At 39.8% G+C, this 18,580-nt stretch overlaps 1 protein-coding gene across 3 annotated transcripts in view; it reads right to left on the reverse strand.

Moving 5' to 3' along the window:
- The window catches only part of LOC129724417 (dmX-like protein 2), a 129,164-nt gene that overhangs the window by 49,325 nt on the left and 61,259 nt on the right, over nucleotides 1–18,580 (reverse strand). For all 3 annotated transcript variants that reach the window (XM_055679299.1, XM_055679298.1, XM_055679297.1), the window contains one exon: nucleotides 13,766–13,865. In XM_055679299.1, the coding sequence (XP_055535274.1) occupies nucleotides 13,766–13,865 (100 nt within the window). The remainder of the gene's footprint in view (nucleotides 1–13,765; nucleotides 13,866–18,580) is intronic.

Raw genomic sequence — 18,580 nt, forward strand, 5'->3', positions numbered from 1 at the left:
GATCGTCATTGGGATTTGACTAGTGACAATAAAATTGCAGACAATTTCTTAGAAGTACGGCCACGATTACAAGAAAATGAATGAAAACCTTTAAAAGGTAAAATCAGAGATCAAATCGAGCCAAACTGACACTTAGTTCGGTAGTGAATCTTCGCATCACTAGTTAACGAGTAAAGGCGAAGCGATGCGGAATGCGCAATTTTCTCCTTGATTCAGTGCTGCGAATATAATCCGAAGAATAAGGCAATAATTGCACTCAAAGTTAGAGAAAAACAGGATAGTTCTGTATTTAGCTTCTAATTAATAATTTGGAGGTACCAATATGGTAAGGAATGACAAACCTAGAAGGTAGCCTGCACTCCTCAAGGACCATGAAATGCATTCCACAATATTCATTACTATCACAACTGTAAATTGTTCAACGTGGTTCCGTCTGCAGAAGAACAACATTTGATGTTCAAGAGTCATATTTTCGTGAACGAAATTCATGTTACCCGTTAAGTAAGCCAATATTCCTGCGACTGTATTACAGTATTTGTATAGAAGATGAAAATCGACACATTCATATGAATCTTATTTCCAAACCAGCAAGCTGAGAAAAATGTATTTTATGTTTTTAAACAATTGCTTTTAAGCGATGGGAAAGCTAGTTTGGATATTTTAGTACCGTCTGCCGGGGAGCGATAAAGCCAAAAAAGCATACATTTTTGTTCTTTAGCTTGTAATACACACATTTAAACAATGAATTTGATCCAACGCATGGCAATACCAGACTAACACTGGAACCAAGCTCCATCGCCACAGAAAATAACCATTTTAAATTTTCATTCAAATAACAGTCGTCGCGCGACAATGCTGTCTGGAGCGCTGTCATGCAATCTCATACATTTTTCGTGGTTCCCAATTTGACACATGCACGAACGCTGACGCTGTTGTCGAAATACAGGACGCAGCGCGAACACGGCAGCAGGAGGTGCTACAAGGGGATGGCAGCCCTATCTAAACTCTACACGTTTGACAGTAGCCAACATATCGGGGCTTTATTTAAAAATATTCAAAAATAAAGCCCCGAGGCAGGCGCCCAGCAAAACTTCCATATACTTCTCACTTTAGTCGGGAAGACTCTTCACTCATTCAACATAGAAAGAGATAGCATGTTGCCATTCCCCTGAGGTGCTAGTATTACTTATAGCGAATTTCTTTATTCCACCAGCTCACCTCGTTTTGAACTGGAAGCGCACTAACTGCTGTCAAAACCCTTCTTTATTCGCTCGATTTTGACCTAGTTTTGACCTGCCGTGCTGCCCGAAGCGCACTGTAAAATTTGTCAGCTTCAACCCACCACCGCACGTGCTAAGTTCGTAAACAATTATCTAGCATCTCTTTCTTACTTGCGTCTTAAATGGCGATGACGTTTTATTATTCCTCGGCAGTTTTGCCCGCACACAGTGGAATAAAGAAATTCGCTATTAGAGATCCTCAGAGGGAGAGATAAGCGATGGAAAAAACCGCTGATTCGGCAACTAGGTTTCACATATCAGAGGTGCCAAATCGCTTCTCAGAGCGCAATGTTCACTAACTTTTTTATTCGGCTCGTATAACTGTTGTTGACGGTGGAAGTCCTGGGGAATAATAAAGTGCATCACAAAAACCGTGAAGGTGTTTAATTTTATGTTTATTTTATTTTAATTTAATTTTATATACCTTCATCATTATTCTGTAGACCATACAAAGGGTTTGTGAACCACCAGTTAAAAATCACTGATGAAGCAACTTTGGAGCATCCTCAATTTATGGTTTAGCAATAAAACATGAAAAACGCGTAAAAATAAATATATTTTTTATTGAACCTTATTGCAATACCTTTCAATGTGTTACCTTTCTTGTTCGTTTGGCTCGAATTTTGACATGATCGTTTGGCTCACAACACTCTCTTCGCATATCTATCCCTCTGAGCGGTCTTGTCCACTTACTCATCTTTGTGCATTTATCAACACATAAATTGCATCACATCAGTTTTATTAAGGAAACAGTCAGAAAAGTTTCCCCAGCTAAAATTTTCATCATAGTGCCCTGATCAATGTGCAATAAATGTGCGCTATCTACATTTTATCAGTTGCAATCGAGAAAGTCTCTCTGCGGGAGCTTTATGCGCTTACTCTTTACAATACAAGCTTTCTGATGTTGCGTATTTCGCTTTCTTCACACAGTATGCATTTGCTTTTAGCGCGCGGAAAAAATAATCAACTCATCCGTTTTTTTCAACATGCTTCAGTGTTCTGTGCAAATTATATGAGCCTCTTTGTTACACACGATGAGTATGTCAAGACTGCCTCTGAGTATTGCTAGTATTACTGAAGTAAACTACTGTTATCATTCGAACTATGGATAGATTGATAATTTGTTCAAAGTGTTATGTCTGTTAGTCTGGGCCTAAATATTTAGTCAACGACTGCCATAAATATGGTTAAGTTACAATGAACTATAATTTTACTTAAAATATACGAACATTGCCCCAAATCTCACCTTCTAGGGGGTGAAATTGTGCGATAGACAAAAAGTTGAGTTTAATACCCGAAAAAGAAATAGTAGTGTATCTACGAACAATGTTGGCGACAACACCATAGGGCACAACGGTTGCCTGTCAAAAACCGAAGCGGCGCGTATTACGTCAAGACCGGGCAATGTCGAATCATTAGGTCTTTTGTTAGATATAACGAACAGAAAGCAATAGGCGGGAGCCACGAGGATAATTTATAGCGTGAATAAAATTACGATTTATTAAAGTGAAATTCGTGATTTAATACTTAAAGTAGGTTTAAAATACTTTAAAACTTAGCACCTAACGTAAACCAAAATTCAATTAATCCTAAAATCTATAAACTACAGGTTCAAATCGACAGTATAGAGAAGCAGGTGAAATCGAGAGAAAGTAGTGTGGAAAGAGGAGAATTCGTTGCAAGAGGAAAACTAAAAGTATGTAAAAATTAAGATAAAATTAATAGCTGAATTGAAAACAAATAAAATATTTTCGTAGCTTTGATCTACTCACAACGGAGTTGATCCAGAGGTAGTTTATACGTAATCCGACCAAATTAAAAGTTTTACGATATCAGATAACCTCAAAAATGAATGATCCAGAAAGCAATTGCATGCTTTGCAATGAGCCTGACACAGTCGATGATATGGTGCAGTGTGATCACTGCTAGTTATGGGCGCACTACGGTTGCGCGGAGGTTTACGACGATATTAAGAAAAAGCCTTGGAGCTGTTGTAGGGTGGTTTACCGGTGAAACAAAACCGGTAAAACCGATATTTTTTTTCAATACCGAAATACCGGTATTGGAGAGGCGAAAAACCGGGATTTTCGGTATTTTTCTTAAAATTGAAAAAAAAAAACTTGTCACAATTTTCATTAATCATTGTAGGGCTAATGAATGCTACCAACTTAGGTAGGCGCTAAAAATCATATGACGGTGTATATAATAAATACATTTACACAAAAGCAACATTGAACATAAATTTATTTACTAAGTAAAACAGCTAATCTCTATACACACTCATACTTACAGGGGCAACTAGTGAGTTTCGAACCTACTAGTCAACTACAAATTCTGAAAGTCGCGAAAAAACGCAAGTCATTATTCGTTTTGTGCTATTTCAAGGTAAAACTAAAAAAATAAGATAAAAATATAAATTTGGATTAGTAATTTATTTTTCGTTTGGCATCTCCGTGTGCATTGCACAGGTTGAACCTAGTTATGGACAAGTTGCTCCTGATACAAAGTGTTTACAGGATGAAATTATCAATCAATGAAGAATTTCATCCTAAAAATTACTGTCCCTTGAAAAATTACATTTAAATAGCTATAGCATGGTCAAAGCTTCGTCGCCCATACTGCAGTGGATTTTATTAGCCATATTTCTAGCTGAGAAAAATGTTTTCTCAGGTTCAACTGAATTTGGACGAACTGTTCAAACAGACAGATCCGAATAGAGAAGTATTTACCTTCGGTTCCTTTGGATTCTTGTCTGATTATCATTTTATTTTCTTCTTCATTCATTTACTCTTCTCAACAGTTTCAGTTTTTCTAAGAATTTTGAAGTTATTCACTAACTTAAAACTATGTTTGGCGATGTGAAAGAAAATTGAAATAAAAATCTGCAGGTTTTTTTTGTTCCTATGAGTTTCGAAATTATGTTCTTCGTAATCATATCACACGATTCATTCATTGAAATTTTCCAAACACTGTTAAATGTATCTGGATCGTATACCACAAGAGATCAAAACAATGGTCGCAGTGCACATAGGAGTATTTCAGTCAAAAAGCTGGCCAAAATACGAAAAAAATAATTTAAGTGTTCCTCGTGCTATTGATCCTTTTTGCATTCTCTGATACTTACTACATTGTATGCAGCCCATCTTGAAATTTTCTGAATTGTTTACTAACGACAGTAACCATCATATCCTTGGTATTAGTTAGAGCCCATGAATAAGTCACAAAATGTTCTACGAAAAATATAAACTTCTACTCATGTTATTATAACTTTAAAGTGATTCTTGAGCGTCAACGGAGTCGCTTTAGTTCAAATAAAATCGGCAGTTTCGAAATATGACAAAATTGGTATAGCCTAATCATGAAATTGTAAAGTTGGTCGGAAGCTTCACATTCAAGTCGGCCAAGGAAAGGATTAATTGCAGTGATCGAAGCAAGAGACGCAAAACGCAAATGCTAAGAGAAAATGTACCATTGGATTAGTTGAGTTACGCAGTTAACATGACTCAATGATCTACTGGAAGCACTGTGGTTTCCAAAATATTCATATCCTTTTGAAGCGAGTGATTTAAAAAACGCTTTAAAAGTAGCAGAATCAATTATTGGCAAAAAAGTATTCACCAGAGCAAGCTCTTACTATATTTGTACTTTTTTCGAATTTCAGAGTGATGGTGATCTAACTTGACGAAAACTTGTTAATGATAAGTTTTTATGTCTAAATAGAGATAATAGTGTTTAATAGAGGTAAAACCACTTTAAAACACATTAGAAATGTAAATGATAAACATTTCAAAAGGTCCTATCTGCTTTCATCGTTTTTCCGGAACGTCTTTTCATTTTGGAAATGTTTAGCTTAAGTAACTCTCCCAAGTGTGTTTTTTGTTCAGATGCTAGAGTAATCCCTTCGCTATCAACTTGTGCAAATAACGTGTCAAAAAAGATGTTTAATAAGTTGCGGTGATTGAATGAAAGTGACCGATCAAAAAATCGATCAAAGCAGATAGACCTTTGGAAATGTTTCTCTAGATTTGCTATCTGAAAACTCATTAAAAAAATTTTGGCCAAGTTTTTGTTCTACGTACTCCTATGTGCAATGGTCTAAATCTTACAAAAAAATCTGGATCGTAATAAAGCATAGGTACTCATAAATGCAAACCATAGTTATGCAGTGACACGTCCATAGATGCAACCTGAGACGCTGAGCAAAAATTAAATTCAAAATCAAAATTAATGTAAATTTTTTAGTTTTATTTTAAATAGTACAGTGAGTATAACTTGCGTTTTTTGCGGACATGATTGTCATCACTTCCCCAAACTATGATTTCAGACTTTTGTAGTTGAACAAGTAGGTTAAAAGAACACGAGTCGCCCCTAATTTGCATAAATCCGAAAAAATGAAAATACCGGTTTTTTACCGGTTTTTATTTTTATGAATACCGAAATACCGGTTTTTCGAAAAGTTGGTAATACCGACCACCCTAAGCTGTTGTCAATGCGCGAACCGATTATCTGTAACAAAACCGCTAGCCGGGTTGAAACCTGAGGGCGGGTTAAAGAGTGATGCTGGATCGGTGAGAGGCATGGTATCCGCGATTGAACAGCTAGAAGCGGAACAGGCAGCGAAAGAGAAACACCTGAATGTTGAAAGGCAACTTCGTGAAAAGAGGCTGATGATGGAAAAGGTGTTACGTGAAAAGCGCATGAAATTGGAGATAGAAATGCGTGAAAAGGAATTTTAGCAAGAACAAGAGCTGCACGAACAGCAGTTAGCACACGAAAGAGAAATGCTTAAGCGTCGTCTATCCGATGAGGAGGGGTTTCTGCGAAAGCAACACGCTTTGCGAGAGCAGTTTCAGGTGACAAAAAAAAAGGCTGTTCATCAATGGGCGGATGCCGAAGGTGCTGTGGGTGGTAAATCCGAAGGGAGTGAGCGTTCACTGCCCCCCGCTGAGGATAAAGTCAGAAATTGGTTGCAACGACAAACGGAGTTTCTGAATGAGAACATTGGGGAGACAAACAGTAAAATTCCATCTCTAGTAAAAGAACCAAAGAAGTTGTCCAAAATTGAGAAACTTAAAGCTCTATTGGAGGCAGAAAGTAGTACAGATGAAAGCGAAGATGAACCAGAGTCGAATGGATCAAAACAAGTATCCCTGCAGCGTCAGAGGGAACAAAGGCCACATGGGCCGGGGCAGCGTTTGACACAGGACCAAATTGCTGCACGTCAAGCGATGCCGAGGCAGCTTCCTACCTTCAAAGGAGAAGCCGAAATTTGGCCGTTATTTATTAGTAGCTTTGAAAACACGACCAAAGCTTGCGGATTTAAAAACCTGGATAACCTGAAGAGGCTTCAGGACTGTCTACAAGGGGAGGCTTTAGAGGCCGTCAGGAGCCGACTAATTTTACCGGAATCGGTCCAAGGAATAATAAATGATCTCCGAAGTATTTTTGGCAAACCGGAGAAACTTCTCAAAGCTCTTCTCATTAAAGTTAGAAGAACCCCCTCTCCGAGGGCCGAAAAGCTTGAAACATTTCTTAATTTTGGCATCACGGTGAAACAATTGTGTGACCATCTTGAAGCTGCCGGGTTGATGGACCACTTGAATAATCCGATGTTGGTACAGGAGTTGGTAGACAAATTACCGCCTAACTATAAGCTAGATTGGGTGCGGTTTAAAAGGCATTCTCACGGCACCCCCCTACGAATGTTCACGGACTTCATGAGCGGTGTCATGACTGATGTTTCAGAAGTAGCAGAATTCTTTGCATTAGATTTGAGTAAGTCAGTTCAACCACGAAGCAAAAATACGAAACGGAAAGAATTCGTACACTTGCATTCCGCCCCGCCCAAAGTTTTCCCATCACAGGGAGAAAAGGTTATAAAACCTTGCTGGCTGTGTAAAACATCAGACCACAAGGTGAGATTTTGTGACGAATTTAAAAGGCTGAGCATAGCTGATCGGATGAAAGTCGTCGAAAAGCATAAGCTGTGCGTGCTGTGCTTGAATAGTCACGGAAAAAGTCGTTGCAGTTTCAAGTTGCGCTGCAATGTGGAAAACTGCCAAGAGTATCATCACCCGCTTCTGCATCGTACCAAAGAGACGGTACAGATAATGGAAGAGCAGTGTAATGCGCATAATCGATCGTATCACTCGGTTATTTTTCGCATGGTGCCAATAACGCTTTCAGTAGGAGATCAGTCGGTGGATACAATAGCATTTTTAGATGAAGGATCCTCCGTTACGTTGGTTGAGGATAACGTCGCTAATCAGCTCAAAGTAAAAGGAACACCGGAACCATTAATTGTGTCGTGGACCGGTAACACAAAGAAATTTGAGGATTCTTCCAGGAGAGTTAACTTAAATCTGTCTGCACGGGGTTCGGCGGAAAAACACCTGCTACTTGGAGCACGCACAGTTGCCGAGCTGAAACTCCTGAGACAAGAACTGCGTTTCCAAGAAATAATTAACAAATACTCCCACCTGCGGGATATACCAGTAGCGGATATAGATTTCGAGGAGCCAAAGATTATGATCGGATTAGATAACCTTCACATGTTCGCGCCACTAGAGGCACGAATCGGTAGACCCGGTGAGCCGATCGGCGTAAGAAGCAAGATAGGCTATGGGTCTAAAAGGCAGCACTCGTCCTCGACAGTGCACATCAACTTTCATAAGGTGGAAATGACTAACCAGGAACTACACGACATTTTCCGCGCGCAGTACGCTTTCGAAGATTTAGGTGTATCTCCAGTGGGTATTTCGGAATCGGAAGAAGACCGTCGTGCTCGAGAGTTATTGAAAACGACTACTATCCGCGTAGGTGATCGCTTTGAGACCGGTCTGCTCTGGCGGAAGGACGAGCGAAATTTCCCGGACAGCTACGGCATGGCAAAACGGCGTTTACTTGCATTAGAACGACGCTTAGCAAAAAGGCCGCAGCTTAATGAGAATGTACGGCAGCAAGTCAAAGAATACCAAATAAAGCACTATGCACATTTGGCGACAGCTAGAGAAATCGCCGAATTCAATCCGGCAACCGTATGGTACCTGCCACTCAACGTTGTAGAAATCCTCGCAAGCCCAGAAAGGTGCGCCTTGTGTGGGACGCTGCCGCTGCAATCCGTGGTGTGTCTTTAAATTCTGAACTGCTAAAAGGTCCAGATATGTTGGTCTCTCTTTTGTCCGTTTTTTGTCGATTTCGGGAGCGGCGTTTCGGTTTCGGTGGCGACATCAAAAAAATGTACCACCAAATAAAAATAAGAAAAGAAGACAAAAATGCGTTGCGTTTTCTGTATCGAAACGATCCTGCAGACCCGGAACCGCAAATCTACATCATGGATGTAGCGACCTTTGGGGCTACATGCTCGCCATGTTCCGCCCAGTTTATAAAAAATTTAAATGCCAGCGAATTTGCCAGCCAATACCCAAAGCAGCAGCGGCTATTACGAAGCGGCATTATGTGGACGATTATTTTGACAGTACAGATACTGTTGTGGAAGCAATTAAGCTAGCCAGAGAGGTGAAGTACGTCCACTCACGAGGTGGGTTCCATATGAGAAACTGGGTGAGCAATTCGAATGATTTCGTGTGTGAAATGGGCGAAGAAAATGCAAATGCTACTGTCGAATTCAAAGATAAAACTTCTGAAGCCGAAAGAGTTTTGGGAATTACCTGGAATACAACAAGCGATGAATTTACGTTTACAGCTCCTTCCAAACTAAGTAACGGCGATCATCCTACGAAGCGAAGTGTCCTCAGCCACGTGATGCCGACGTACGACCCTTTAGGTTTCCTATCGCCATTCACCGTGCAAGGCAAAACAATTATGCAAAATTTGTGGAGGACTGGTTGCGATTGGGATGCACCAATAGACGAAGAATCAATGGACAAGTGGCGATGCTGGATGAAGCTACTGCCAGAGATTGAAGCAGCTAAAATTCCCAGGGCGTATTTTGGGGACGCATTGTCAGACGAACTAAATGATGTGCAACTGCATGTCTTCACAGACGCTAGCGAGAAGGCAATGGGCTGTGTAGATTATCTGCGGACAATAGTCAGGGGAGAAGTGCGATGTGCTTTAGCAATGAGTCGAACCAAGGTAGTACCAATCAAGCAGCTGTCGATTCCGCGCCTAGAGCTCCAAGCCGCTGTAATGGGAGCTAGATTGGAAAACATGGTGCGCGGTAACCACAGCATAAAAATTTCACGACAGTTTTTCTGGACCGATTCGCAAACGGTCTTATCATGGATCCGTTCTGATCAACGTCGTTACAAACCGTTCGTGGGGTTTCGGATTGGACAGATTTTGGACCTCACCGATCCAAGAGACCGGAACAGGATTACGGGCCGGGGAAATGTTGGCGACAACACCATAGGGCACAACGGTTGCCTGTCAAAAACCGAAGCGGCGCGTATTACGTCAAGACCGGGCAATGTCAAATCATTAGGTCTTTTGTTAGATATAACGAACAGAAAGCAATAGGCGGGAGCCACGAGGATAATTTATAGCGTGAATAAAATTACGATTTATTAAAGTGAAATTCGTGTTTTAATACTTAAAGTAGGTTTAAAATACTTTAAAACTTAGCACCTAACGTAAACCAAAATTCAATTAATCCTAAAATCTATAAACTACAGATTCAAATCGACAGTATAGAGAAGCAGGTTAAATCGAGAGAAAGTTGTGTGGAAAGAGGAGAATTCGTTGCAAGAGGAAAACTAAAAGTATGTAAAAATTAAGATAAAATTAATAGCTGAATTGAAAACAAATAAAATATTTTCGTAGCTTTGATCTACTCACAACGGAGTTGATCCAAAGGTAGTTTCTACGTAATCCGAACAAACAATACAGACGAATAACATTATAAAATAGTAAGTATAGGGCCGACCATAAATCACGTGAACTATTGAGGGACTGAAAGGGGTTGCCCAGAAATTTAGTTTTATACAAATTATCGGATGACACCTGAAACTTTGGGGCCATCCGCATTCCACGTGAACAGATTTGATAGATTTTGACATTATCTAGGGTAGGGAACGGGTTAAGCAGTAGCGCCTATTTTAATCAGTCGAAGAAAACAGGCCTCAAACTCCTGCATTTTGATCAATATCGACAATTTCAACGATGGAAACGAAAACTTTGATTGTCTAGCTGTCTTTCGAATATAAGAAATACCGTTAATCACAAAGAAATCTGTGAACAAATGCAATTGAAACAAATCGACCTATATTGCAGCCATTCAGGAGCCACTTCGGGTGCTGAAAAAAACGCCTGCAAAACATATGGAAACTGCTTAAAATAGGTTCGGGGTGATTGGAATAGTGTCCCTCGATTGGTAACTTTGATTGATGATTGTTAAAGTTTGCTAACTTAGTTTTACAATCTGAAAACAAGTTCTGACAGAGAAAACGATAGCGAACAGATTGATATACTACTGTTTGAGTTTCACCTAACATGTTTCTAATATTAACATGTTCTAATATAAAGGTTATGAAGTGGTTTAACATGTGAATACATAAAATTACCATTTATTGGCGAAACAGGTGATTTCACCATACCATACATAGACTACTCTGACTTCATATATATTTCATTGGAATCCTCGTATCGTTTCGAAACAGAGTGGGTACGTAGGGTAAGGTGGGGCAAGATGGGTCATCTAAGCCAAATTTTCAATATCTCGTAACTGAACTTAGTTTCGGTCTACTTTTCAAATGATTATATTGATGTTATGTATATTTTATAAAATTACGCTAAAAAATAACAAAAATCAAGTGTTAGTTCGCTACTACAGAATTTTTAGGAAAGGTTGTTTTTTATTGCACTGTAAAAAAGGCGGGGCAAGATGGGTCATTTGGTGGGGTAAGATGGGAACAGAACAAAATTTTGATTAAATCTCAATGAACTTTTTACGGATAGCAAGAAAAAAGCCTTCTCTTCATAGATAACAAAAATATTGAGTGATCTCGTCCATGTTATACCGCCGAAGGGGTTAAATTTTCCTCAACGATTACTTTCTGTAGCATTTTGAAGAACTTCGCTACTGTAGGCTTATTGAAGCAATGAAAGTTTTTTCCCTTAGAACTTCGCTACTGTCGGCTTATTGAAGCAATGAAAGTTTTTTCCGTAGTGACAGCACCATTTGCGTCGAATCTAGGCTTAAAACTGAAACGTTGACAATTAGAAATCAGCTGTCGATGCGAACAATACTGCCTCGTCTTGGGTGACCCATACTGCCCCAATCATCAATTTAGGTCACGATTGTGACATTCATGTTTATTTCACATTTATTTATGCTCAAAACCATATTTAGTACATCATGAGCAAAACTGTCTCTGCAATATAGGTTTACTTCAAATTTTATGGCGTACGACGAGAGAACACGTTTTTTCAAAAGTGTGAATCGCCTGAGAAACTTAGCGAAAAAATATTTTATTTATTAAAAACAAGCAATATGCTAATATGAACAATGAACACGTGATACGTAGTCAAAAACACGTTACGTATCATTTAAAATTAGTGTCATGACAAAAAAAAACTTATTTCACGCTCAAAAACGGCACTGACCCATCTTGCCCCACCTTACCCTACACTCAAAATATTTTTCACATTATTGTTACGTGAAATCTTCTGTACTTATTCATTCTCTGTCATTTTGCATGATTTATGTGACAAATATAACATCTACGTGAAAATCACATGCATACTATGTTTTATCACGTAGTATCTACGTGAACTTGGCAACATCAAACAGAATGTCACAGAAAAAGTATCGCGTGAACTCTCTGTGTGAAAATATACACTCAAAACAATTTTCACGTTTTAATTACCGGAAAAGTTATGTGAATATTTTCCACTGTCATTTTCACTTAGATTCTACGTGATTGCCATTTGAGTTGATTCTGGTGAGATGATTTATTCTGTGAATCTTATACAGCAAACATATGCATTTTAAGTGAATTTCACGTAGAATTCAACTACCGGTAAAGTGGAAAGCATTCGATTATCTACTATGGCTACTACGTTTTACACAACGTAAAATTTCCAAATTTTGTTTCCCCAATTCTTAAGAAACGGCAAATAGTTCTTAGAAATTATAAAAATATGTTGCTTGATAAATCGCACGACATAAATCAAATAAATCAAACAACATAAAAACTAAAAAATATTACGACATTTGCCGGCGACAACTACTGTAAGCTGCAACTGTTTATGTACAGGAAACTCCTCGACCTTTGGACTGAATATGTGTGAAACTTGTAAGCTTAAGACTCGATGTCAAATTCGTACGGTTTTTCGAAAGCTCACTTATTGGCAAGTCGTCGAGAAATTCTATTTTATTTTCAGAGACTGAGTTAGACAACAGCTTCGCCATTTTGATTTCTGTATAATTTGTTACATGTCACATGTTACATGATGGTATTACCTCGATTCATGTACATAGACCACTCTGTTCCGAAACAGAATGGCCATTCTAGATGCAGTGTATGTAAAAAACTCATTTTTGAAAAAAATGGTCTTTAGACCACTCTGTTTCGCAACGGCTCATATGGTATTGCATTTTTGGCATTTGGTCCGTGGCCCAATGACGCCCCGGCAGATGGTACTTTAAGTCGATATGTTGAGTATAGTTAGGGATACCATCCGTCCTGATTTAGCAGGACATGTCCTGATATTGAAGTCCTTCTTGAGCGTCCTGATTTATTTTTTATATATTTAAACTTTTATATATTTTAGCTTTTGTTCTATTTTTCCTAAAATATTTAGTTTTGTTGCGTGGCAATAAAAAGAATTTTTTTAAATTCCTAAATAAGTTTTTTCGATTCCAGGTCGCAACGCTCACTGCGAACGATTTTTTTTTTCATTGGAATCTCAGTAGATTAATAAGAGGAATCTTTCAGGCGTTGACCGTTACCATAAAGCAGCTGGCATTTGTTAAGTTTAAGTTGAAACAGTTTACGTGTGTTGAATTTTTAAAGTATATACTAATGCGTAACAATTCAAAGTGGTTTGATGAAATTTGGGCCGAGAAAAGGTATCCTGATTTCTAACGTCGACCAGATGGTATCCCTAAGTATAGTATATATCTTGGGGTCTGTGAAAATCCCAACCTGTTTTTTTATTTGAGTGCCGCCTTAAATTTTACGACGAGATGATGCAGTTTCTAAACTATGTTAATGACAGTGCGAATATTTTTTATACTTGGATTTCATAATCCTAAGTCGCCGATTATTTCTAACAAACAAATGTGCTTCACAAAACCAAAGTCGCAACTTCTTTGTTTAAACACATTGTACTTTTCTGAAAGAATGAATCTTGAAAATCTCTGGGAAAATTTTTTGATTGAAAGCTACGGAAATAGAAAATATGTTTAGTGTGATTATTTTACAATATGTAGCATAATGAGCAAGATGTATTTGAATAAGCACTGTGTTGTTATACATGTACAACAGAAAATATACCTGATATGAGTTGCAGAGACTTACCACGGAAGCTCCACGGCCGGATTGTCCGGCAATGCCAGGTTGTGGACTGGCCGGTGTTCCAAAGTTTTGTGCGGCGCTTAGGCTAGCATTCAGTGGATGTCTGAAACCAAATGAGTTTCAATTCAGTAAAGTTTATACATGTCTCTCTGTACAACATATTCTAGGTTTAAAATCCAAAAAACACAAATTAATAACGTTTGCATTAATATTGGTTTTTTTCGGATGGTGATAAAAAAATTAAAAGGGGAGATAATGGAGTTTGATAAATTTTCCATTGAAGATAATTATATTGGCAGCCTTCCAGCAACATGGCGGACGAAAAGTTTGTTTTTGAGTTCTTTTTTTCATTTTTTATCAATTCCTACTCAGTTTTTACGACAAAATTGTTGAGGCATATAAAACGCTTCAGATTTACCCGGAAATTCTCGATGGGACGCAGCTGGGCGGGTCGCTGACTTGAGTACCACATCGATATTCAGCCGCTCCATCTCTTCCAACGATCGCTTTGGCCGACGTCCGATCCAGCCAGAACACCGCGTCTTCGCCCTTATGGTTTTCCTTGATGAACGGCGCAACTTCCTATATGCAAAGTTGGCATTTCACACAAGCGATCCACTGACGCACAAGAATCGTACGAACAAAGAGGATACAGAGCATGTATCACTACGCTGAGAAAGAACCATTGTTCCTTAGGGAACATATTTTTAACAGCTTAAGGAGCCGCCTGTGTAAAAGAGCTAACCTTGGAGCTACATTCCGATTCGGAGCTTGACCTTCTATTTATTATACACAGACTTCGCGGCCAACTGTTTAGTGTACAGGACAATAGCGGGGTTACGATCCTACTGACACTAACAGTTTCTCCCGAGCCGAGACTCAAACCTGCGACCACTGGCTTGTTAGACCAGTATCGTACCTCGAGACGAACTGGGAGCCGCCTGTGTATTGAAACGAAATATTCGAAATTATAGTCACTGTATATTTTACTAGACTGACGGAATGGTTTCGGGAACCAATCTAAACTGTTATAACGGGAACCAGCCAATGGAGATTCTATACGACGTTTCCGTTATAACAAAAATTAAAATTGGTTCCCGAATCCACTCCGTCAGACTGTAAATATAGGGACCGTACTCGAAATGCGTATTTTGTTTTTTTTTGTTTTTTTTTTTATAAAAGGAAGGGGGGGGGGTGTTAGTAGTTTAAGTATTTATGATAAATACCGTCTGCCGGGGTGAGATTGAGCCAAAAAAGGGAAATATTTGTATGTTAAATTACTTAAGATTTCTTGAACCTAATACCTCAAATTCAATACTTTATGAAACGTTACATATTTATTCACAATTTTAAATGGAATATAGAAAATATCAGTGAACTGTTCCACTTAAATAATGTTTCAAGGTACGAGGTGAAAAACGTGTCCCAGGGAAACCAACAGGATCAATAAATCACATCAACTTACTGCTCATTGGTGAGGAAATATTATGCATTGAACCTGTGTTGGCTCAGAAAATAATGTTTTTCCAAACTGTACATTTTTCGAGCCCTTCTGGAGTGAGATTGTACCAAGCTATAATGAACGGTACAATGTGCGGAATTCACATTCACGACAAAATTATATCAGTATACACCAAAATACTTGCATCGTTTACATAAAGTATGTTGTCTAGCTATGGTATTACTTGAAATAATGACTTAAAGCTTGAGAACAGTAAGCTAACAACTGTTAGGTGGAAATTTACAATGACTGATATTGTTTAGGGGCCATCCACATACCACGTGGACACCTTTAGGGGGGGGGGGGGGGGTTGGCTAATGTCCACGGTCCATACAATTTTTTTAGAATTCATATGGGCAGTTGTCCACGGAGGGGGAGGGGGGGTCAAAATCGTTAAAAATCTGTCCACGTGGTATGTGGATGGCGCCTTATGGAATGTAACAAAATTTTGTACACCTATCCTATATAAACTGACGACTTTTGAAACGAGGAAGGAGGGTTGTGGGTACGTTTCCAGCGGTTTTAAGATTTCCAATAATTTTCCACTTTTGCAAGTAGGAAGAAAATATATTTGAACTTTATTGCAATCGACTGCATATGACACGAAGACATTTTTCTCTTACGGAAATGCTTATATCATCGCAGAACAATGACTTTGTGCATCCTGGAGGCAAATCAGGAAGATCTGAAGTGAATATGTTGTACAGGACTGGACCCAAGACTTAACCTTGAGGCACACCTGCTGTTCCACATCAATGGACCATAAGACGTGGGCTAGAAACATGAAACCCGTTACACTTAAAGTTTGTTCACGATTCCCTGGCCGGATTAATTCAGAATCAACTCAGGTTGATCGATCGATAGAATACACTCGATTAACACTTAGCAAACTACCTTTATTAACTTTAAATTTGATTTATGATCGCGCGGACTACGAACTGAACACTTCAATGGTCGTACATAGAATGAATGGGAATAGAATCGTTGAAACGGTGCTCACTCCATTGAGCTGCTAGGTAGCGAGGGATGTATGTACTCATTTTGCCTTGTCTATGTATTCGCGTTCTTATTGTTGCTGTCGTGACGGATGGAACATTCTCCCCCCGGTTGGAACATCGTATCAACAGAAAGGACCGGGGCAGAGCAGACGTTGTCCTCGGTTGGAATTATCGAGACCTTGTTGATTGAACGACGGTATGTTGCTCCGCTGGAAAATACGTCCACCAAGCCGTCGTCACCACGATACACTCTGGTGATTCTGCCCAGTTTCCAGCTGAGCGGAGGTTGCGTCTCATCGTGCAGAAGAACGACCATGCCAGGTCGAACGTTCGACGTTGCTCTGGTATTCTTCTTACGTGGTCGGAGAGAATTAAGGTAGTCCCTTGAGCACGCTCGCCAAAAATGCTCACGCATGAGCTGGAGATGTTGCCATCGATCGAGTCGGCTGACCCTGGTGTTTTCTAAAGATGGCTCAGTTGGTGCAGACAACGGTCGATCTATGAGGTAATGTGCTGGTGTTATTACCTGTGGATCGGCAGGATCGTTGGACAAACTGAACAACGGAAGAGAATTTAAAATGGCTTCTATTTCGGCTAGAATTGTTGCCATTTCTTCGTAAGTGAGACTTGCATTCCCTACGACTCGCTTCAGGTGAGTTTTAGTCGCCTTGACCGCCGCTTCCCAGAGACCACCGAACTCCGGTGCGTCTGGCAGGATGAAATGCCACTGAACCTCGTGTACTTCATAAAACTGCTGAATTTTCTTCACCTCTTGTTGGTTCTGAAACTGTCGATACAACTCGTGCAGTTGGTTGCTTGCTCCATGAAAGTTGGTCGCATTGTCAGAGTGAATTTGCTGCACCATTCCTCTCCGACTAATGAACCGTTTCAAAGATGCCAAGAAAGCATTTGTCGTTGAGTCGGACACGATCTCTAAATGTACAGCCTTTGTCGCCATACATACGTAAATTGCAACGTAGAACTTAACAAGCTTCGGACGATAAGAACCTTGCCTCAACCACGAATGGACCGGCATAATCGACGCCAGTAGCTGCGAACGGTGGTGATGGCACAATTCTCGAGGTAGGGAGATTTCCCATTAGCTGTTTGGTTTCAACGGGTTTTTTTCGGAAACATGTAACGCACGATCGTGTTACTTGTCGCACAGTTGATTTAGCGTTCAAAAGCCGAATTGACGAATGATGCTGATCAAACCGGCCTAGTCGACGTGAAGATGCTCCACATGCAAGGTTCTAATAAGTTTTTTTGTTACAGAATCTTTATCGGAAAGTATAAGCTGATGTTTTGCAGCAAACAGCAGTACTGAGCGATCTAATCGCCCTCCAACTCGTAGTAAGCCGTTTTCATACACTGGACGCAGGTTACCAAGACGCTTGCATGTTTGGTTGAAAATCACTCACTTAATTTCGTCCCCAAGATGTGCTTGTTGAATCGCCTTGACAATTGCTTCGGATGCTTGATGTAGTTCTTCGATGGAAAAATGTACTTGCTTCATACGATTAGACTTTGGCCTTTTGCAATTTCGAATAAACCGTAGAACGTAGCACATGGTACGCTGGATTTTCTGAAAAGAACTGAATTTTTCGAAGAATGGAAACGAATCGTGAGCTGATACGGATATGACGTGGACTTTCAGTTCGGGAAGATTATTCTCCAAAATCTCTTCGGTGTCTTCAACGTCATATTCTACTTCACACAGGAACCTTGGACCGCTCCATCAGAGAATATTTTGTTTTAAATCTTCTGCAGCTTTCCCCGAGAAACGATATCGGCGGGATTATTGGCCGAGCAAACATAACTCCATCGATACTCATTGGTATCCCTTCGTATCAAAGCAATCCGATTCCTTACGAACGTCTGGAGTTGATCTATCGGTTTCTTCAGCCATGCTAGAACAATGGTGCTGTCCGACCAGAGGACAACTTCTCGAAAGTTCATTTGAAGTGCGGGAACGACCTGGCTAATCGATTTCGAAAGCAGATGAGCGGCACAGAGCTCTTTACGAGGAATGGAGACATCGTCTAATGGGGCAACCTTTGACTTGCTGCATAGAAGACGTAGGTTGGCGGATCCATTGGTGAAAATACTTCTCAAGTAGACGCATGCACCGTACGCCACGTTCGATGCATCGGAAAAACCATGCAACTCATATTCAATCGCATTCGGGAACATAACACACCTTGGAACGTAAATGCGTCCAAGGTCTGGAAGGGATGCGCGCAGAGTAGCCCATTTTTCGCGGATGGTTTCGTCGATGGGATCGTCCCATCCAGCTGATATTCTCCAAAGCTGCTGCAC

This window comes from Wyeomyia smithii, chromosome 2 (genome assembly GCF_029784165.1).
Source record: "Wyeomyia smithii strain HCP4-BCI-WySm-NY-G18 chromosome 2, ASM2978416v1, whole genome shotgun sequence".
In the NCBI taxonomy this organism is placed as follows: Eukaryota; Metazoa; Arthropoda; class Insecta; order Diptera; family Culicidae; genus Wyeomyia; species Wyeomyia smithii.